This window comes from Microtus oregoni, unplaced genomic scaffold (assembly GCF_018167655.1).
Source record: "Microtus oregoni isolate MIOR12 unplaced genomic scaffold, Mior012 000006F_ref0000085, whole genome shotgun sequence".
NCBI lineage: Eukaryota > Metazoa > Chordata > Mammalia > Rodentia > Cricetidae > Microtus > Microtus oregoni.
The window spans coordinates 21,812,120-21,836,426 of record NW_024543065.1 but is presented as its reverse complement, the minus strand read 5'-3'; the positions used below and the strand labels follow the sequence as shown (position 1 = coordinate 21,836,426).

Genomic DNA, 24,307 nt, shown 5'->3' with positions numbered 1-24,307 from the left:
AATGGGGGTAGAAGTGATAAAACACTGATAAAACAGACATTGCTGCTCTGTTCATATTTGAAGAACAACAGATGGAATTCCTCACATTACAACTAAAAATGCATTTCTGCATCTTTTGTATTTTACTGTGGAATATATGTCATAGAAAGCTCTGAATTCGACTACCTGGCTATGTATACCATTGAGATTCTTGCCTTTCTAGCAGCGTGGCTGTGGACAGGCTACTTCCATCTCTCTATCCCTCAGTTTCTCCATCTGTGAATTGGTAACGAAGTGCGCTTCCCAGAGCTGTGAAGGCCAATGGTGTTCACACATGAAATATTAAAGATGTGTCTGCCATGTGGAAACTCCCATATAGCTCACTATCATGAAAGGCAAGGCAGGGGAAACCCAGCTGAGGCTCTAACAGCCTTCCCCTTCCAACCGGGAAGATTTGATCACACACTTCTGCTTTCCAGTTTCTTCCAGATTCCCAATGTAATGAAGCAATCTCCATTTCTCCTCCAGCTCAGTATTATGATGTAGAGAAAAATACCTTCCTTGACTCAGATGATTTGCTTACTGAGCTAAAAGCCCCGAGGAACTCAACAAATAAGGAGGTGCCTCTCCTACACGAACAAGCCTCTTCTGTTTATTGTGCATCTCACCTCGGTTGCCAACTAGGAAGTAAGCTCATGAGTCAGGGACGGTCTCACTTTCCATTGTTGCTCAACCCTCTTAATGCTTAGAGGGACATGAAAAGCTTTAAACAAATATTTGAAGAATGAAGCACAAGTTCTTTAAGACCTAAATCTTCTCTTCGCTCGGGATGACTTACAGTGCAGCTACAGAAAATGCCTCTCACTGGAATTACCTAAAAATGGAAGTATAATTTTTGCCTATTTATTCTTCTGTAATGCTTTTGCCTTCTCCGTGTTTTAGCTTTCATAAACTGTTTTTTTTATGAGCATCTGCAGGTGGTAAGAAGATAGCTCTGCAAGGAGCAGGGGCTGAATGGAAGCCCCTACCCTGCTAAACAATAAGGGAAGTAAATTTAGTCTGTCAGGAATAGGCTTTTAAGGCAACCAAAGGATATCTAAGAGCCTAGTTCCTGTGCCAAAAACTCTGATAGATGAATGCAAATCATGTTCTTAAAACGCATTAGGAATTACTTCCTGATTGATGGGTTGTTAATAAATAGCTATAAATTATCTGATATGCATGTATCACTTTAAATACACCACTTAAAATTAGAACTACTATATTATTAAATTGGATTGTTTTTATTTTGTTCCCTTTGGACATAATGAACATATGTTGCATAACAATCACAATCTAGACACTAGACGCCATAAGAAAATTTAAACTTTGGTCAGTCTTTTGAGATGAATAAAAGCAGCATTGCTACCAACCAGTTGTGTTTTCATTTACAGCATAAGTTTGTAGAAATATTTTTCTTTTTTTTTTTTTTTTTTTTTTTTTTTTTTTTTTCCATGAACATAGTATCTCTCTTTTTATTCTGTCATCCTCTCAGATTCTTTGATTTTTATTTTGTTACTGTTTTTCAGAGGAGTTTTCTATCTTTTGTTGGTTTTTTTTTTTTTATTTTAATTTATTTATTTATTAAGAATTTCTGCCTCGTCCCCACAACCGCTTCCCATTTCCCTCCCCCTCCCCCGATCAAGTCCCCCCCCCCATCTGCTCGAAGAGCAATCAGGGTTCCCTGACCTGTGGGAAGCCCAAGGACTGCCCACCTCTATCCAGGTCTCCTAAGGTGAGCATTACTGAGAACTCAAGAACAATTGCAGTGGGTTTTTGATCCTACTGCACGTACTGGCTTTGTGGGAGCCTAGGCAGTTTGAATGCTCACCTTAGAAATATTTTTCAAATAACACCAGGTAATTTTGACCTTCCGATAAACTACTGGGTCAGGAAGACTGAACATATAAATAAAACACTTAATAATAAAACATCCATGCACGAGCATAGGCGGCGGTTTATGAACGACACTAGGGGTGGCTTTTTTTGTAGCTATACCATGGAAGAAAATGACACTAACTCTGGTAATCAGTCACACACAAAAAGATATAAAAGTGGTAAGAGATTTGTGGGAAAGGGAAAAGAGGGGAATGGATAGAGTGATAGAGCTGAAAATAGTATACATACTTGTGAAAATAATTATTTTCAATGTCATCTGGGAATCTTATTACAATAGAGGTTCAGTAGCTTTTTTAATTTTGACAATTCTCTGTGTTTGTCAACTATCAGTGTGGCTATGTTTTCTCATTCTAAGAATAACGATAGCATTGCTGGAGTCGGGGTTAAAAATAAAATAAAATGTTTCCGTTTTCCATCTTCATAGCATGGTATTTCCTGACACACCACAAGAGGGAGTATGTGGTCAAAAATCGGCCAATGGCAGTTTCAGAGGGGGAGATGAGGAAGTTTGCAGAGTTTGGGAATTTTGTTGTCTTTCTGTTTCTTCCTTTTTTTTTTTTTCTTCTTTTTTTCTTTTTAATGAGGACTTCTCATTCGTAGACTGCATACAGATTAGAGGCGTAACTGGACAGCGTGCGGCTGTCATCTGCTTTGGCTGCTTGTCCTTCTCTTTGCCTCTGTCCGTCATTCACTGCTCAAAACTTAGATCCTCCAACTTTTCACCAACGCGAGATGGTTAAGCTTACAATGAGATGCAGGTCTCCAAACTAAGGAGACTGTTCGTTTCAATTTCCTCTTGTTGTTGACAAGTACAGGCCACACTGAACTCATCATGGCCACATTTATAATATGCATAATATAATATCTTTGTAGTTATTTAAATGTGTGGGTGGTAATGGATAAACAATACACTGATCTATATTTTCTTTTTTGAGGGTTTGAAATGGGTTGAAGAAATCATTTTTCCATTCTCAGTTTCATGAGTCTGATACATATTTCAATAGTAAAGAAGTTCTTAGGAATGAACATCATCTAAACAGAAAAATAACTTTTGTTTTTGTTTTGGTTTAGGGAATTTTGTTTGTTTTTGTTTGTATGTTTTTTTCTTTTAAGACAGAGACTCTTTACAGATGCCCTGCAGTCCTGAAACTCACTATGGCCTCAGACTCAAAGATTTGTCTGCCTAGTGCTATGTGCTTTGTTCAGAGAAAGTAAAAACATTGTGAAAACCAGACTAGAAAGTTTAATCACAGTAGAGGGTGTAACTCCGTCAGGAATCACAGGATAATTTAAGGTCACATGATGGATTACCCTAGAACTGTAAATACTTCTACAAAGGTGCAGCATCCTTATCCATCAGAGGATGGATGGAAATGCAAGAGAAAACTACTGTGGGATTTCTCCCCACCCTTGTCAGAATGGCTATAATCCGGAAAAGAGTCAAAGCAAACACTGGTGAACCCTTACTCACTGTTGCTGGGAATCAGTCTGGAGGTCTGTCAAAAAATGAAGAGTAAAGTTACTCCATGACAAGTTATGCCACTCTAGAGCACTGAGAGGGCCCAGTTCCACCATGGAGAGGCTCGCACATCCATGTTTATTGTGGCTTTATTCACAATAGCAAGCAAATAGAACCAGCCTAGACACCCCTAAACCAATGAGAGAATGATGAAAATGTCGTATATAACAGTGGTAGGTTATTCAGCTGTAAAGAAAAGTGAAACTTGGAGAGACATGGATGGATCAGTAAAGTATTCTATGTAGCAAAGGTGATTTAAACGCAGATACATAAAAATCACATGTTCTTGCTCACAGGCAAACTCTAACATATGGTGTTCATACTCATGTGTATAACTGGGGTGTGAGCACAGGCTGTGAAATGAGAGGGGGGGCACAGAGGTGGCAGGGGTGCAAAGCAGAGCTGTCGAAATAGAGACATGAAGGAGAAGAGCCGGCAAAGTACTGGGGTGGGTTGGTGAGATGAAGCGCAGGGGCGTGAGAATCAACACAACAAACTTCGTTTTGAAATGCTAGAACAGGACTGGAGATATGACTCAGCATTTAAGAGCACTGGCTATTGTCCCAGAGGACCTGGGTTCAATTCCCAGCACCCACATAGCAGTTCACAACTGTCTGTCAACTCCAGTTTTAGAGGATCCAATGCCCTCACAGAGATACCAATGCACATAACATAAACACTAAACTGCTAGAATGAAACCTGATATTGTCTGTGCTAGTTCAAAAGTAAAAAGCAACACAGTAATAATGAAAAATATCAAGTGTGAGATGCACTGCTTTCAGTGAGGCCATGAAAGGCAAGCTAAGTAGGATTGTGTGTGGCTGTAAAGTGGGGCTACTAAAGGCCTTTTGGGGTCCTAGACAAGATTTAATAATGCGGTAACATTCATAATGCTCTGTTGTATCCAAAGCAAGTAAAGAACTTAAGAAAACATTTGAAGATATCAGGATATGCATGCTATCATAGATGACATCATTTCGTCACTATAAAAACCCCAGAGTTAAATCAAAGCTTGCAGTAATGAGGAACCCTAAAGCTAAAGGGGGAAGAAACAGATACACGCAGATAGACACAGAAATGGGACAGGCAACTGTTTCAATGTCAACAGCTGGAGAACGAAGGTAAAACTATGCTGTTTATCAACTTTATTAATAAAATTGACCTGAAGAGTTATGTTTTTGAAATCAGAATTATATCTTTATAGTCATCCTTTCCATATTTAATGGTGAAAGGAGAATTCTGATTTTTTAATCTTTTGATATTATTTTTCTCCTAGATTTTCATGAATTTTTTTCACTTATTTTTGATATAAAGTATTTGGAAAGGGTATCATATCTAGAGAGATTTTCACATATTTTACATGTAATAGTCATTTCTCCCTGAAGACTAGGATTTTAGGCAGTGGGGTTTAAATGCTAGGGAATTTTTCTTCTGTTACTTACTTACGATCACATCCATTTACTCTAACAACTTCCGGAGATATACCTGCACTTAGGTGACATCTGTCCTCACGGCTTCCATCTGCTTCCTTTGCTTTCCTCTGAGCTCTTCAAGGAGACGCTTTACTCAGCAAATGCTAACCACAGGGGCAATTTCTGTCCACCATCCACCATCATTTCCTGGTGCTTTCTAGGCCTTGTTGCATAGAAGTTTCGCATTCTTGTATCCCAGGATTTCCAATCGAATGCTTTCAAATTTTTCTTCTTCTCCTTTTAGTAAATATTTTCTCTGTACCTTTACATCGTTACTCACCATCTCATATGCTACTATTTTTCTTCCTAAACCTTTTTTTTTACATAAAAAGAAATTATCCTATGGCCAAGAAATTTGAAAATCTTTACCCTGAAGAAGTTTCATTTTGTTGCTAGAGATTTCCCTTACCAAAAGCTCTCGTGTTTGTTTTAAATTGCTTTACTGCATGCTTATTGTCTTTCTCCTTTTAAAATATTTTCTATTTTAGAGATTACAATATTATCATATCATTTCTTTTTTTCCCTTCCTTTTTCCAAACTCTCCCACACATTCCTTCTTGCTCAATTTTAAATTCATGGCCTCCTTTTTCATTCATAGTTGTTATATACATATATGGCTATGTATGTCCATATATGTTCCTAAATATAACCCGCTTAGTCTTCTAAAGCTACTTGTATGTCCATTCCCAGTACCTTTTGGAAGTGGACAGCCAGTTTGTGTGCTCTTCCCCGAGGAAGACTGCTTCTTCCACTCCTGGCATTCCTTAGCTGTCTTTAGTTCTTTGGGTCGCGTTGTGGCCTTGTGTACTTTTCCCATCCACTTTGGCATGTCTATTGTAATCCTCCTTCAGCTTGTGTTTAGGCAGTCATGTTGGTGAGGCTTTATGGGCACAGCATCTGACGTTAGCAGGAGACACAGTAGCACAGCAAGCTCCCTGATCCTCTAGGTCCTACAATCATCCACCCCTCCTGTGCAATGTTCCCTGTGCCGTAGGTGCTAGAGCTGTTCTATAGACGGCTCCACTGGCACCGGGCTGAACGACTCTGAGTTTTGATTGATTGTGGTTTTCTGTCATTTTCTCCATCTCTTGCAAAAAGAAGTTTCCTTGACAAGAGATAAGGACTACTACACTTATCTGTGGGCCTAAGGACAAATATTTGGAGTGTAGTTTGGGATGCTCAGAAATTTGTGGTTTGGTATTCTCAGAAATTTCTAATATGATTTGTCTATCCAGTATAAAGGGAAATAACGCTGATCTGTGGCTCAATAAAAGTATTGGCTAATCAAATCTTAGGGCAGAATCTCAGGCAGCTGTTCCTATTGAGTGAATTAAAAAATCTGAAATTTAGACAAAAACATAGTCCTCTTCCCATGAGATGCGTGTACAGTTCCTCCATGAGCACAGGCAGCAGAGCACTAGAGCCCCCAACCTGCTGACATGTGTCAGAGGAGTAAACATCCAGTCTCACTTTGCTGGGCAGGCGGGTCTTCTACTCACTGCCATGACCACCAGCAATAAGAGGGGTTGAGGATGGAAGAACAGGATCAAACCACATTGTATGAAACTCTCAAAAACTAATGAAAAATTAAAGGGAAATATAATTCAATACTTGGCAACAAATATGACCCGAAGGTTTGCCTGTTCCAAATCAAAAATTTGTACTTTGCAGCTCTAATTCCCCAAGTGATGGATTTGGAGGTGAGGCCTTCAGGAGATAATTACATGAACTCATGAGCATGGAGTCCTCTAACCGCTGTGGTAAAAAGAACTTAAGGGCCTTGCCTCTGTCACATGAGACAACCATCTGTAAAGCCCTTTCTGGACAGTAAATATCCCAACACCTTTATATCAGATTTCCCAGCCACAAGAACATTGAGAAACAAATGCTTTGTGGTTTAAAACCACCTTAAACTGACTGTGAGAGCAATGCTCAAGGGTTAATGTTTAACCAGACGAATGTGTAAAAACAATCACCAGAGGCCGGAGCTCTTACTTGCTCTTTTCCTGAAGGGCAGCTCTGCAGACCGGTGTGCACAACACTAGTGCCACTTCTCTGTCTTGAACGGGAGTCCCGTTTGCTGGGATGAGAACTGCTGCACACGCAGACATAGGAAAGGAGGACACTACACATAGACAACACCAGGGTCATGGAGTCGCTGCAACTGAAGCAGAAAAGCAGCAGCTGCCTGGTCTTTGCAATGTGTTGTTCCTCTCTAAAGCAGGCAAGGGTACATGCGGACTGCAGGTTAAGCAATCCTCCCACCTTCGTCCTGCCTTGCCCTCATCTGCAGCCACTTACATAGCAACTTATCTACACTCTGGTAAAAAGGGGGTGGGTGGAATCTAGCTAATATAGTGACTCTCCCTAATCACTATGATTGGGCAGAGTTTACAGGGCTGCTAAGATTCTGTCACTCTTAATGTGTTCCTGAGTAGATGAATGGGAAGCAGGGCAGTGCTTCCTTCAGAACCCATTAGCTGGCTACTATCAACCTATGAAGGCAACACAAGACAAAACGTAATAAAGGAACAATTTAATTTTCCAGAAATAAACATTTTAAAGGAAAGAGGTTCATTGTATCATGACCTACAAGAGCATCAAATTCACTGAACTCCGTATGACATCAGTTTCTACTTAGTTAATAATGGAAGTTGTTTCTTGTAGAGTTCCATTCAAAGAGCAACAACGTGGAACATTTCTGACATTTTCCTTCAAGTAGCTCAAAATGACACCATGGAGAGTCTTTTCAATAAACATGACAGGGTATTCAAAACCTTCTGGTTTGAATCAATGAGTCAACTTTATGGCTTCAGAAAAAAGCGAGAGAAGGAAAGATAGAAAGTCCTGGAAAGAATGCTGCAGCATCCAGAAACACAAGAATGAGTCTCAGTAAGAACTTCTCCAGGAGCCAGCACTCTAGAGAGAAGCAGGGCGTTTTGCCTGTATATCTATATGTGGGTGCACACCCGCACAAGCACAGATCCATGGACGGCATAATAAAATGCCAATGTAGCTTTACAGAGTATTTAAAGCATTTGAAACACAACATAGCAGCAGTAACGTTCAGGGAAGGCAGCATGCAGCATAACTCACAGGAAAGTCACGAGCTATTACCGTCAATGATATTTGCAATTAAGCTGAACACAACTAAATTACGACTTTAATTAAAAGGCATTTTCTGAGATGGCACCAACACATTTAAAATTTAATACATTCTATATGAGATAGTGGAGTTATTAACAGAAGAGTCCCTTTCTGCAGCGCGTGCACTTTTTAAAAAGCAAAATATCTTTAAGCAGCATCAAACGCTCCTAGAATCCATAGAAGTTTCATTGCTTAATAAATTCAAGGAACAATTTTTTTTTCCAAGTCGTTTGAAACTTGCTCATGCTTGGTATATACAATTGTATTTACATTCGTGGTTAATAGTAATGGAATTAATGGCAAACTCTAGTGGCCATGGGGTTCACATTAATTTTCAATGAAGAATGAATAGATGACCCAGGAGACTGTTAATGAAACATGGAGCCTTTCACCGTGGGGCAAGAGTCAGTCTTGAGTGACTCAGCATATCTGGAAACTTTGGGAGTAATGACAGTGGCCAAGAAGGGTGTGTGAAGTGGGTTTGAGTCTGGACTCTGGCTCTGGCAGGGGTGGGAGGCAAGGCACCGGTCACACTAAGGAATTACATTTTCCATTTTTCTCTTATACCACAGCCACATTATTTGGAAAATGCTGACCTTTGGATATGAAACCATGTTTCTAAAATAATGTAAAGTATAAAAGGCAAGAGGATTAACTGTGATCTTACGAGACCCAGGCTTGCTGGCTTAAGGAAGGGTCGCTGGCCTTGTTTTTCATTATTCCCAGAGACTACAGCATGAAGAAGAGCGTACCTGAGTGTCTACTGACAGTTCTTTATAAACTATTAGGAAAGTGTGGAGGGACAGAAGGATCACGAAAAAGAAGCAACAACAAAGTTTCTCTGCCCTTAGAATTCACTGGGAAAAGTGTGGTTTTTTTTTACACATAGTGGAATGGCTGCTCATAAATAAGAAAGCCTTTATGTATGTAAATTCACTGTGAAGAATGCACACCAGGTCAACAGAAAAGATAAAGACAAGGTCAATGGGAATAAAACACACAAGGTCAAAATGAAGGATTCGCATAAGGTCAACATGAAGAACATGCAAGGTCCAGTCAAGGATATGTACAATGACAACATGGAGGCAACACAAAAGGTCAACATAAAGGATGTATATCTTTTCTAGAGGGATGCTGTTGTCTCAATTCTCTTTCAATCATCTTTAACATTAATGTGTAAGGTATGTATAAATGTATACTATGTTAGAATTCGAAAGCATCACTCCGATTATTCCCCTGTTTCAGTATTCAGGAACTCACTTCAGATCATGCTGGCCTCTTCCACGTGTGGACATTATTCTCAACGAACAGACATGAGGTGACACTCTTCTTGAAAAGGCAGTTTTGGCATTAATGTGATACTTCTAGCAATGACCACCAAATATTTTGGAGGATAAAACTATCTGGTTCTATGAATTCTACAATGTGTGTGTCTGTGTGTGTGTGTGTGTGTGTGTGTGTGTGTGTGTGAGAGAGAGAGAGAGAGAGAGAGAGAGAGAGAGAGAGAGAGTGTTTGTATTAAAAATAGGTAGGTCTCTGTAGAGCGGTTAGACCTTATAGTCTCACAAAATAGCTTCACAGTGACCATAAATAACTCTTGCATACTCCATGGGACCAACGTGACCAGAGGAACGACATTTTATCATTTTATCATAGAAAAATGACACTCAAAGTTTATTTTTTAAAAAAAAGTCTGAACCACTGTGGTTTTGAAAACTTCTCATTCTCAATTATTCTCTACTCAATTAAAATGACTTAGTTCTTTAGAGAAATAAGAAGAAGAAAGGAGGAGGAGATACTGTGAGCTGGAGAGACGACTCAGTGGTTAAGAGCATTGTCTGTTCTTCCCAAAGACCAGGCAGCAATTCCCAGCACACACAAAACAGCTCTTAGCTGTTTGCAACTCCAGTCCCAAAGGTCCAATGCCCTCTTCTGGCCCCCTCAGACATCAGACACACAAGTGGTGCACCAGTACAAATTCAGAAAGAAAGAAAAAACATGCCTACACATAAAATAAAATGAAAATGAAAAAAAAATTGAAGAAATGATGGTTATTACTAAGTTCACCCCAAATTGCCCACACTACCTATGAGGTTACCCTCCTTTTCTCTACTTTCTCCCTAAGAATCTGCCTTCCCAGATCAGGATGTGAAGGGGTAGCTTGGCAACCTAGGACTCTGCTACTCACAACCCTTTACCCAACACATTACTTAGAAACTTGGGACCAACACCTGCATCAAGCAAGCTTCACACACCCTGCTTTCCAAACAGTAACCGAGCACTCCCATTTAGAGCTGCTTATAAATCTTCAGTAATTCTCCTTTCATGGCCTATGTTGAAAGCATATCCTGGCTGTTGGACATATGTGAGCAGTACGGCAAGCTGTGTCCTCTGAGTGAACTCTTAGCTAAAATTTCCAATTTGCCATCTTATATTCTACACATGACTGGGTATACATGAGCATACATATCCTGAAGATCAGATGCATTGTGGGAAAGGAGATATTTGATGAACAAAGGCTTACACAATCCAAGTCTACCAATCAAAATACAAACAATCTAGCAATCAATTCTTCTTCCAAGACCTACAAAGGGAAGACACTCAGGACAGTGACCAGATTCTTGAACTGCTTGTTATGCTAAGGACCTGCAGTTCCCTTGCATAACATCTCCTCTGCACTTTGTTTTGCTTCTGGATAAAATCCTGGACTAGTCTTCTTTCTGTGTATGCTTCTTCAGTTGTTCAAGCAGAGCACAAAGAAACTACACTCAGCCCAGATGGAGACCACTGGACCACTCCTACAGAATTCACTTAGCTTGTCAGACATGGGACAGGCATCATTCTGCCTTTTTTCTCCATGTCTGATCAATCACCGATTCCTGTCAGCTCATGTATGGGTAGACCCATTTCTTTCTTTCTAGTTTTCCTAACTATCCTGGTTCAGGCTGGTATTTGTGGAAACAAAATAGGACTGCTTTGATTACATCACAAAGAGTCGACTGGGAAAGACTCAACATCAAGATGGGATACACTTTAACTCAGTTTTCTATAGCCCCATGGTTACCTCCTCTAAGCCAAAAGAAACTGAAGCATGGAAATAGTTGGCACTAAATCAGACTGCTTAATACCAAAGTATTTTCTAATCCCTACTTCTAGGTCCACACTCCTATACTCACCCTACAAAAAAAGAAAGGAACACTGGGAGATTGCTGTTTTGAGAGTGCAGCCTAGAGCTTAGTGTATTGTAGTAGAAGCTGCGGGCTACATTCCTGCCACCTGGCTGCCAGCCGCCTGGCTAGCTTATGCCCCGAAATAATTACACAGAAACTGTATTCTTTTAAACACTGCCTGGCCCATTATATCTAGCCTCTTCTTGGCTAACTCTCATATCTTGTTTAATCCATTTTTATTAATCTGTGTAGCACCACGAGGTGGTGGCTTACCAGGAAAATTCTTAACCTGCTTCCATCTCAAAGAGGAGAGGCATGGAGTCTGCTTCACTTCCCTTCTTCCCAGCATTCTGTTCTGTCTACTCTGCCTACCTAATTTTCTGTCCTATCAAAGGGCCAAGGCAGTTTCTTTATTAACCAATGAAAGCAACACATAGAAAGAAGACCCACCAACATCAGTGTATGTCACCCACATCCGCAAAATGCTAGTGGCCTTCCACCTGTGACTTCAGATAGCAGCAAATGATGCCACTGTGCTCACTTCTTTCATCTCCAGACTGCTATCTATTATAAACATTTCCTGCACACGTCTCACCAAATTCGCTGTGGAGGTTAATTTTCATCAGCCACTTAGCTGGATTCAGAGTCACCCAGCAGACATAGCTCTGGGTATATCTGTGAGGTCTTTTCTAGAGAGATACAAATGCAAAATAAAAACTTGTCCCGAAAGATGGGGCTGGAACCATCTCATAGGCTGAGATGACAGACTAGCTAAAAGGGAAAAGAAAGAGAGCTGAGGGGCAGCAATCATTTCCCTCTCGTGCAGACACAATATGAGCAGCTACCTCACACTCTGGCCACCAGGCCTTCCCCATCATGATGCACTGCCGTTTCAAACTATACAGCAAAACAAGCCCTCCCTTGCTTAAGTTGCTTCTTTTTATGTATTTTTGTCCTGGCAACAAATAAGAAGTAATATGCTCTCTACAACACAGATTGGGTCACTCATCTTCTACCTAAAATATCTCTCTATAGAGTAAGGTCCAGAAGTCCTCCGCATGCATACATGACCCTGAACAATATAGGTCCATCTACACACACACACACACATTCGACGCCTGTACTACTCACTCTCCCAAAAATAGAACTTTGGCATCTGGCAGTCCTTCCTCCATTGCCATCTTGTAATACAAACTGATAACGAGCACAAGGGCAGCCTCCGTGCATCAAACAAGACAATGAATGTTTTATAAGACACCAAACATCAAATTAATATTAATGGCAATAGCAATAATAATTTCCTTTTAAGTAATTGATTGATGTGAAGAAATAGCCAAGCCAGTTGACATGCAGTCAGAATTCTATATTTTTCTTCAGAAAAAAAATTCACCACCAATGACAAATAACAATAGAGCCACTAAAACTACCTGCCATGTGTCTAATGAAGACAGATTCTCTGGCTACCATGTATAATTTGTAATATCCAAAAGTGCTGTTATAATTCATAGCTAATTAGTGTCTCACTTTTATGAGAGGTGTCATGGCCCTAAGTCTCTTTTCTGATCTCCTCAGACCTCACAAGATCTGACAACCATGTGTAGATCACAACAACCCAATTAGCACCCACCCCAACCTTGGGCCACTGCTTCCCAGAGCTGCCCCAGCCTCAATAAATCATGCTCTGTCATGAAGCTCTTCTCTGACAGCTGCAAGCCATTGCTGCCCAAGGAATAAAGACAATGCTTGTAAAGAAAAGTCATACAGGGGAGAAAAAGATAGAAAAAGGAATGTTGTTTACCTTCTTTTAATGGCACAGCAGTCAGCAAAATTGAAGACCATCAATTCCCGCTGATTAAGAAGACAACTGCACTAAGAAATCAATCTATGAGTGGTCCATCTGACGTTCCTTAGTGATAATCAGCTGTCAGCAAATGGATGGTTTGTTTGTCTTATGTAGATCTATCGAAGCCCCTTTTCTTTCCATTTCTCCATTGCATAGCCTTCTAACTAATAAGAGAATTTCCCTTTCAGCAGAACATAATCAGATGCATTTACTTTATCCCGTGTGAATACACAGCAATCAGATAATTTGTTCAAAAGACTCTAAATTGTTTGACTTCATTGAAAAAGAATCTATAATGATTTGCTGGTCTCTAAAGCAGTTCTACAGTGCTTCCTAAGACCATAAGCAAGCTCTGGAGTATTCACGGCTTACAGCAGCCAATATCCTTCTAATTCTCTCCTAAGCCTCTCAAGCTGTTTTGTTCCAGAATACTCGCTGTAGAGAATATTCTGAAGAGTCACTGTAGCCCCAGTGTTATTCAAAGATATGTATGAGTCAGGTGACTCTACTTTCAGTTTGCTTTCCCCGTGGAAATATTCTTCTATATCTTATGCTTATATGAAGCATTTAATTTAAATTTAATAAGCAACTATGACCAAATTGGATATATAAATAATGAGAAAGTCAAATCAACAAATATGGATACACTTAAAGAGGGAATGCTCTTATAGCTCTTTTTATTCAATATCTAGATTTCAAAAAGATTTGATTTGTCCTACTGTGAAAATGGTATTTCAATGAAAACATTTAAATATTAATCTACAGAGACTCCATGTGAACCATTTTTATAATAGAAAAATAATTGAAAATAACAACAATGTATAGAATATGAAACAAGTCAAAAAATGATTTCCCTCATGCAAATGTAAAGTTATGTAACTTCTAAAATGTTAAGGCAGAGTAATAAGAGCATGCAGAAACATTCATAAAATATCACAAATCATAGATGACTTCACATCACACACATATAATTATATGTGTCCATATGTTTATCGTACACATACATGTTTGTGTTATAAATATAGATGTACATAGGTATGTATTTCATTGATTACATGATCATTTCTGTTTTATTTCCTGTGTATGGAAATTCCATGCATAAATATGTATACATAAATAAATATAGGTTAATTATAGAAAAAAACAGTAGAAAGAGTTTTTCAGTGTTGAAAATGTATCCCCAATAGGTAACATTCAAGACTGCTCTTTTAAATGTTTTTCTGTTTTTATATACATTTGCTTCATTACCAAGAGTAAAGCTATTATATAAAATATTGGCTTCTACTTCTACCACCTAGATTTACACAGGCATCTACTACTGTGAAGTCCCAACCTGCCAGGGTATCTCTTCTGAGTGAACAACCCCAATACTAAATGATTTTGTTACTGCTTTAAGAGTCAGCAACATCTCAAAAAAAAAAAATCTGGAATCATTACGCTTAGGGATATCTCAAGAATAAAAATCAGAAAAACCCTCATCCTCATCCATGGCGCTGAGCAGGAATAAGGCTCTGTTCAGCTGATCCTCCAATACCATATCAATTCAGTTCCAGATCCCTCTGGAACTAAGTACAGACCCAACACTGTGGGAGCCCACGGATGTGGATTCCTTCCACCTTGAGCGAAGGTCAGAAAGTTCGGGCCTATTCTTGCTTCTTCAGGGATATTGACAGGTGGTTTGACCCAAGGTGTGACTACTAACAGGATGTTCTGACCTAGGGTGAGGTTACGTGATGCTGTGGGTATTGAGAAGGTGATTACTTTGTTTGTTCCTTGTATCATGGTAAAGAAGCCTCTTGTCTTCCCCTTCCTCTTTGGATTGAGGTATATAAAGTCTATGAGACGTAAACAAGGAACAAATTTCAGTATTCACACTGGGTTGCCCTCCCGACTCTATCCTGTGTCTCTGTCTTTTATATCTTTAACTTTTGTACCTTCCATTTCTTAATCCTCATGCTTCCCTTCAAGCATGGACTAGGAAGCCAAGCAGGACCCAGCTGATGTGGTCGTCTGGATGGACACGGATACGGCACAACATAAAATCTGTGTCTGCATCACCTGTATCAATATATCAATGCCCATGAATCTTCCTAGTGCCAACCCGTGTTCCCAAACTTTGAGACCACAGGATTGTAGAAGGATGAAGGATGCCAAATTTACACAACGTGGCCAGAGTTCTTGTCTGAATTCTTAAAAGGTGACATTGTGAAGGTCACCGTAACTTCTAAGGAGCCAAGAAGACATCATGAAAAACACAAGATCATCATTAACATAAAACAGGGAAACAGACACAAAGGGAAACAAAATCTCTCTGAACCCCCCTAAATAGGTTTTATCTACTCAGAAAAACTGACCACATGCTTAAAAGGATAATGACATATACGTGTGTGTGTGTGTGTGTGTGTGTGTGTGTGTGTGTGTGTGTATTAGACATAAAGAGATCTAGACAAGGCAAGAGAGAGAGTTTCACACCCAGAGGCAAGTTGGTGTGGCAACTCTAAGTAAGGATACTCTGCATTGCTGCATCTGGCCTGGAACATAGTCTCATGAAAGCAGACATGTGTGTCTGCAGTTGTAAAGATGCATCTTAAGTCCCCTAAGTTTCTGTTTTTCCTTAGGGCATCACAGCGATGCATTTTGCCTTGAACTGAAAAACCATATTTGGCAAAATTATGCATCCAGTAGGTTGACTAAATGAATTTTCATCCAACATTTCAGTTTTTCCTACTTATCAGATAAAGACAAGTGAAAACATAGAAGGGAAAATAGGAAGGAGGAAAGAGAAAGAGAAATTAAGTTTTCACAAGGTTGGTTTGACAATTTTTCTTCCTTCTAGTCATTTCTCCAGAAGGATACTAGACAATGCGAACCCCAACCATGTGACTCTGGGCTTTTCATTTCTTATCAATGGTTCATATATTGGGAACTGTTTGTAGAAAGGTCTAGTCATAGGGGCTCTTATCTAATCCTCGTTACTCTTGAGCAGTTCAGCGGGTTTAATTTGGGTGAAATTGTGAATACGAGAAATCTTGAAAATCTATCATTAGCACACTCACGTTCACATAGAAAGCTCTTGACTGCAAACGTTCAAACTCCTATTCCACGCCGCAGAGCAATGCCCCTACCTGAGAGGGAAAAGTCCCCCTTCTGGCTTTCACTCTCTCTGATCAGAAAGGCGCCCGTCTGGTTTTCCGAATACAGTAGTTGCCTTTCTGCATCTGCCCTTTTGATTGCTCCAAAGAACCACCTGAAGAGGAGAGAGACATAAACCCCAATTAACCAATCAGTCATTTTAAAAACAAGAACAAGAAGTGAACATTGTAACTTCAGAAACATTTGCTATTCCTTCAGTGAAACCATCACACACACAAATGGTAGCTTTGGATATTTGAGTTGCTTTTTCAGATGGCAGCAACTCACTCCACGATTCTTAAAATGAGAGTAAAACACAGAAATTTGATTGATGCCTGCTCCATACCCTTCCTCACCCTTAAGCCTTCCTAAGATCTTATGCTCATATAAGCGTGGCCACAAAGGGCTGTGTGTTACACTCACTGTCACCACCAAACTTCCACCAACAGATGGGGAGGAGAATTAAACATCCTTTCTCCATTATTATGTCTTTTTTTCCCACCACCATCACTACCAAAGCTCATGGTAATATGGAATTATCTCATGCTTCTGGGAAACTTATTAACATAAGTGAAACTTTGATCAGTGAGCGGACTATATAAAGGTACATCTCTGGCAACATGGTCTCTGTGCTACACCCATCTCTGCCTTCGCACACACACATGTTCTCACAGATAGATACTGTGAGTCAGATACTAAATACACAAGCTTGTGAATGTGATCAAATCAAGAATTACAGATCTTCAGTGTCTCCATCAGTATAATTCTAAGTACAATTGTAAAATCTCAAATCCAAACACACAAATTGGTGCCAAGGATAAATGACTCGGTGAACATTGTAAAAAATCCATGTGAAATAAATTTATATATAGATATAAATTAATGTATGCTGCCTTCAGAATATATAATAATTTCACAAGAAGACCTACTAAAAAGTGAATTTTAAAACTTTCTGAGGCCATTGGGACAGAACAACAAACCCCCTCCAAAAACATCTACAGGAAAAGATAAGCTAGACTAATTGGAAAACCTAATATTATTTTGAATATTCATCACAACACATTTTAAACTTCAATTTAAAAAGTTACTATTAAATAAAATTAAGACACAAGTCATAAACCTTTTAAAATATTTGCAAAATATGTAACCAAAATATAAGCACTATTCAGATTTATTGAGGGGTCAATAATCAATATAAGACAAAGCAGGAGAAAATTGGCAAAGGCTATAGTGCATAACTCACAGAAATAAAAAACCCAAGAAACTAATAAAAATAAGCAGCATGGCCAGTGCCTATGCCACAGCTAGGTATTATAAACAAAATCAAAATGAAGTTTAAATTCACATTTTATAACTGGACACTTTACAGTCCTCCTATTGTCATGTGTGTAGGAAAATGTCAAACAACATTAATGTGGTTCTCGTGGCAATATAATTTGATATAACCTATTCAGAGACCAATCTGTCACCAGCTGGTGGAGTTAGGTATTTGTGTGCAGCTCAGATTCACTTCCTGACTCTGTGTTTAATGTGCTCAAGAAAATAGGCAACAAAAAAATTCACTGAAGAATTTTAGCATTGGCACACAGAAAACAAGTGCAGGGAGGGTTCCTCAGTGGTAGAGCATGGTCTTAGCATGCTCTGGGGCCTGGGATGGATCCCCAGCACCATCAACACAAAGGACAGAACCTGAATATCCATCCTAGAGAATTACCAGTTACAGGAATTGAGTGGAACTTTACACAGAGGTTGAAACAACTAAATCATAATGGCACAAAAGGAAGTTGAAGAACGATTCATACCATTATGATATCATTTGTATAAAACTTAAACAAGCATATTTTCAAAAACTGTACACATATTTATAAATATGTACGAGCTTATTGAAAATGAATTGTTCAAATAGTCAAGCATTTCCAGAAATGGTAAAAATTCTCCATATATTTCCAGCAAAGAAGCAGCACAAATGAAATATACTGATCAGCTCGGTGCATTTTCCTGATTCAAAGGGCATTGATCATGCATTAATTTATGTAGCAAGTTACATTTTTTTAATTATGGTATCTCCTGTATTTTATTTCCATGCATAAATACTTTATTATATAAAGTTTTATGTGCATACATTACGTTTGTATTTGGAATAATTATCTATTAGTGATGTGTATCTTCTACCCAAGATATATAGAAGTAAGCAGCTGGTATAAGCTCAGTGATTAAAGATAAGGCAATCTTCATTTGTAGAGAAACTATTTACTAATTTTCAGAAATTCTGTCTCAGAAATTCTGAACTTCTGTTTACTACATAGATACAATTTAAGTGTTTGACTGAATGTATCTGTTTATGTCATACTTAGAATTTTTCTTGGCTTCACTCCCATTAGGAAGGGAAGAATATAAATAAAAAGATATTTTCTGCCAGGAGTGGCATTATAGTGCCCTCCTTCAGTCTCAAAGATCACGCACCTGCTGGGGATTGTAATCTTTAGAGCGTGTGATGCCATTGAGTTTAACGGGGAAACAATAGCCCATCCTACCCTTTGCGCCTACGGAAACTCTTCCTTAGTTTGAGGTTGAAGCTCCTGGCAGGAGTATTGCTCTCATTGGCTCTTACTTTTAGAGACCCTGCTGGCACCATTTCTGGGAGGACATGAACATCAAAGCCATTGCAACCCTCTCCTCAGCTGCTGTTGTTCTTCTGAGCAGTGAACAGCAGGGACCAAGAAAAGATTCAGACATCATAGGACATGTGACCTGCATAGAGAGTCTACAGACCTCAACACGTGATCTCTAGGCTTTGCATGGAAACACTAAAATGAGAACTCTCCGGCCTCAGTCCAGACTTGCTCAAATAGAGAGTCTGAGGACTGTAACCCAGGAATCATGAACTTAAAAAAACCTTCCGAGTGATTTGACGTATCCTAAAACCTGGGAGCTCTGGATATATAGAAATAGTCAAGAAATTAAAAAATTGTACAAGATATCCAAAAATAAATCAAAGTTTGACACGTAGTCGTGAAAAGGGTTATTGTGTAAATGACCCCACATACATCCAAACACATACTCTGTGTTGACAATGAAATTACTGTTTTTATTTTAGCATACCATAACATGGAGAAGATACTAACAGTAGCCAAAAGAAGATATCAGATATCTAAGATACTTAGATACTAGGAGAAATAAGTGTTTCCTAGAGAAAACAAATGCCTGTTGTGGAGGTAAGACATACATGATCAAACCCTGAAATGTGTTATGTAAATATTCATCAGGTGTCTATCCTACTGACATGGGATATAGTGAGCCCACTGTTGCACAAAAAGGGTAAACTTCAGAGCAATAGGAATATTCTGTTTCTTTATATTATAAAAACCAGTGAGATGAGTATCCATCTCTGAGATTAATGAGAGATGGTGTAAATCATGACAGAGGACCCTCAGTTTTCACTCTGTATTCTCTATAATGGGAAGGTTGCTGATAAGATGTAATTTTGATAGACAATTAAAAGAAGTCACTTAAGAGTACACTGCAATAACTACACGTTACCAGGTCAAGGCTCAACTGTTGACAATCAAAACTGATACAGCCAGATGGTGGTGGTGGCCCAAACCCTTAATCCACTCGGGAGGCAGAGGCAGGTGTATCTTTATGAGCCTTAACAGCAACATCAACTGGTATAAAGTAGGCATCTTGGTCACTCCTAGTTCTAAACAGATGTATGTAATTTCCTCCTACAGTTTAAAGAGAAGCACCACTTGCAGTAAATGCTGAGCTAAGTGGATAAAAGCTGACCTATAATATCTTCTTCTGTCTCGCTAAAAGCGAAGGCAGCTGCAGCTGGTCTTCAATCACTATGGACTGATCCTGGAGGTGAGGGAGAGACTGTGTCTCATGAGCAAACAGGAAAAGAAAAGTACAGGTTGACTTGGCAAAATAACCTATGTGAAAGTCGGTTAGAAGAGCACATCAATGGAGTTGGTCTCCGGATGCCTGTGCAGCCGACATTCATCATGACACTGTTAGTACCTGGGTGGGTGGGGAGGCTTCATGGCACTGTGACAGAACACTTATGGTATTCAGGGTGCACTGATCCACATCGGGTCACTTATCATATCGAAACAAAACCCGCCCATCTAGAGTACCCTGGAGCTACTCTGTTTCTGTATCTATGTATCACTCACCCTCATTATGTTTAACAACACTGCCAGAAAGGCCTCTGTCAAGTTCCTGTTCCAAGTAATCCAACCAACTTGTCTCACCTACATCTGCTGTACCTAAATCTATACTTAAACTCACTTCCCCAAAAGGCTGACAGCATTCAGAGACTGCCCTTTAGGTTTGACCCAAAGTATGACAAATTAGTGCGCCAATTTTTTTTTATTTATTTTACATCCCAACCACGGTTTTCCCTCCCAGTTCACTCCACCTCCCCTCTACCTCCCCAATCCACTCTTCCTCTGTTTCTGTTCAAGCCTCCCACAGATATCAACTAAACATGGCATATCAAGTTACAGAAAGACTAAGCATCTCCCCATGTATTAAGGTTGGGCAAGGCAATCCAGTATGAGGAAGAGGGTCTGGAAAACCAACAAAAGAGTCAGAGACAGCCCCAGCTCCCACTCTCAAGACTCTCACAAAAAGACCAGGCTATACAACTGTCGGATATATGCAGAGGACCTAGGTCAGTTCCATTAGTGCACCAAATTTTAATTTACTTGTTTATTTTAAGTAAGTCATTTGTCGCTAAAGACCTATCTAGGCCAAGGACCACATATAATACCCTCAAAGATCTCTGGTAGAAAATAGTAGCCATACGTCCTTTGCAGTTATTAACTAAATGCTTGATAAAACTATTGATGCATTGAACTTTGGCATGGGATTTATAGTCATATTTATTCTGAACATTGAACTTCAGATAATGTATTTTCATGTAATCTTCCGTGCTTGTCGGAAAGCTTGAACTATAAAATGCCTCTGTGCTAGCATCCAGTTGCTGTGCAGTTCCCATGTTGATTAGCCTGGAGCATAGCTTCCTATTTGAACTCATTTTTCTTCAGAAAAACATAAAGCTGTTGTACAGGAGCATGAAGATAGACGTGAGGCTGACTTCTCCATTCTTCAAGAGGAGACTGCACACACCTAAGAATGTTGATCAGATGACGTCACTCAAGGTCAGCATCTGAAGTAGGACTTATTAGCAACTAGGAAGTTCACACTGGGACCACTGGATAAATCATTTTTTATTGCTGTTACACACCCCAGTCGTCACCATGAAGGGGGGAATTTTGAAGGAACTAACTGTGTTTCCTCCTTGGAGGAGGTGACTGTTTATTAAAGAATCTGCTTCTAACCCGAGCCCACTTCTCTCAGTGGTTTACAAGAGAACATGGGCTATTACACAGTTCACCATGGTAGAAAGTGCAGAGAATCCAGCAGGGTTCTGAGAAGCATTTTGGAAGGGAACTAGGAAACCAAGTGGTTCCAGAGTTTCAGAAAGTATTAACCCACACAGCCACTAAGAACTATACTGCTATGAAAAGGCCAACAAAGACAGCGAGAATAAACATTTGTGATACTTTGTGAAGCAATGCCTTGCTAGACCATCTTCAGGCCAGCTGTCTTTGTCCTTCATGGAACATGAGGAAGAAACTAGGTAAACGGGACCAGACATATACAACAATTAAGCAGATCATTAAAATTTGCATTTTATTTTGGAATTGGGGATTAGTGGTATCGTTATGGATGTGTACTTGACTAGTCAGATTTCTGGAAACATAGGCAAGCCACCTAACTTTTTCTGTAGGTTGTGGAAATCCAAACTCAGATCCTCATGCTCACACAGCAAGTGCTGCTTCAGCCACTGAACTTCCCCAGGCTCGCAAAAGAACGTTTGAATTTATTAATATACACATTAGAGTACTACTTGGAGGTAAAAAAAATAATGACATTTTGAATTTTTCATGCAAATGGATGGAAATAGAAAACACTATCCTGAGTGAGAAAACCCATACCCAAAAAGATGAATATGGTATGTACTCACTCATTAGTGGACTCTAGCCATAAACAAAGGACATTAAGCTTATAGTTGACAAGCCTGGAGAAGCCAAATAAAAAGATCAACCCAAAGAAAAACATATATAGATCCTCTTGAAAATTGGAAGCAAACAAGATTGCCAGGCAAAAGTTGGGAGCATGGGAGTGGGGGAAGGGGAGAGGGGGAGAGAGAAGGGAAAAGGGAAAGACTAGAGAGTGCTTGGGGAGTGGGAGGGTGGAGATGAAGGAAGGACAGATACAGGAGCAGGGAAGAAGATATCTACATTAAGGGAGCCATTTTAGGGTTGGCAAGAGACTTGGCTCTAGAGGGGATCCCATTTGTCCACGGGGATGTCCCCAGCTAGGTCGTTGGGCAGCAGAGTAGAGGGTGCCTGAACTGGCCTTGCCCCACTATCACACTCATGATTATCTCGAATATCACCATAGAGTCTCCGTCCGGCAAGGGATGGAGATAGAGACAAAGTCCCTCATCAGAGCAACGGACTGAGCCTCCAAGGTCCAGTTGAAGAGCAGAAGGAGGGAGAAGATGAGCAAGGAAGTCTGGACTGCGGGAGTGGGGGAGGGGGTTGATCCACCCACTGAGACAGTGTGCCTGTTCTAAGGGGAGCTCACCAAATCCAGCTGGACGAGGACTGAATGAGCATGTGATCAAACCGGACTCTCTGAATGTGGCTGTAAATGGGGGCTGACTGAGAAGCCATTGATAAAGGCACTGGGACTTATTTCTACTGCATGTACTGGCTTTTTGGGACCCTAGTCTATTTGTCTATTTGGATGCAAAGCTTCCTAGGACTGGAGGTGGGGGGGAGGTTGGACTTCCCACAGGGCAGGGTTGCCTGCCCCCTCTCTTAAGGTTGGAAGGGGAGGGTTGAGGGTGAGTGGGGGAGCGGAGGGGAATGGGAGGAGGAGAGAAAGTGTAAATTTTTTGAATGGAAAAATAAATTTTAAAAAAAAAGGAAAAAAAAAAGAATTCCCAGCAGTATGAATGCTATCATTCTGTCTTAGTTAAAACATTGAATATGTTGAAATGATATACAGAATATGCTTTCTTTTGGGAATTGCCATTAATTACCCTGGTCTAGATGTTGAGTTGAATGACCCAGCTTGCAAGCACACACCCACCATGAGTGCAGAAAAACCTGAGGCTTTGAGGTGCTGTATTGGTGCCTACTGTGTCAAAATTAGATGACAACATGAAATTTCTGATCCCACATGAAATACTGCAAACAGCTTGAAGACACTGTAACCACTTTTTAACCTAATACCACCTACATAACTAGTAATTTTATCATTTTTTATGTATTTATTATGTTGGAATTCATTGACATCAATTTCATACTAACTATACTGTGAAAAGATGAAAAAGCAGAAAACCTATTAACCATTTCTTTTCAGACTCCAAAAGACTCAAGAATGAGATAACAATTTAAGGTTTTTTTTTTTTTTTTTTTTTTTTGGTTTTTCGAGACAGGGTTTCTCTGTGGTTTTAGAGCCTGTCCTGGAACTAGCTCTTGTAGACCAGGCTGGTTTCGAACTCACAGAGATCCGCCTGCCTCTGCCTCCCAAGTGCTGGGATTAAAGGCGTGCGCCACCACCGCCCGGCTACAATTTAAGGTTTTAATGAAAAAGACAAGATCTCCTGAGAAAATTGGGGACCTTGGGAGAGGGTTGAAGGGGGAGGGGGAAGGCAGGGAAGGGAACAGAGAAAAATGTAGAGCTCAATAAAAATCAATAAAAAAATTAATTATTAAAACCTTAAATTGTTAATTTTTTTATTGATTTTTATTGAGCTCTACATTTTTCTCTGTTCCCTTCCCTGCCTTCCCCCTCCCCTTCAACCCTCTCCCAAGGTCCCCAATTTTCTCAGGAGATCTTGTCTTTTTCTACTTTCTATGGAGATTAGATCTATGTATGTCTCTCTTAGGATCCTCATTGTTGTCTAGGATTATGATTTGTAGGCTGGTTTTCTTTGCTTCATGTTTAAAAACCACTTATGAGTGAGTACATGTGATAATTGTATTTCTGGGTCTGGGTTACCTCACTCAAAATGATGTTTTCT

General features: G+C 39.7%; 1 protein-coding gene across 1 annotated transcript in view; it reads right to left on the bottom strand.

The window, feature by feature from the left end:
* Positions 1-24,307, bottom strand: part of Frk (fyn related Src family tyrosine kinase) — a 101,470-nt gene that overhangs the window by 36,343 nt on the left and 40,820 nt on the right. Inside the window, exon 2 of the mRNA XM_041654675.1 lies at positions 16,194-16,315. Coding sequence (XP_041510609.1) covers positions 16,194-16,315 — 122 coding nt within the window. The remainder of the gene's footprint in view (positions 1-16,193; positions 16,316-24,307) is intronic.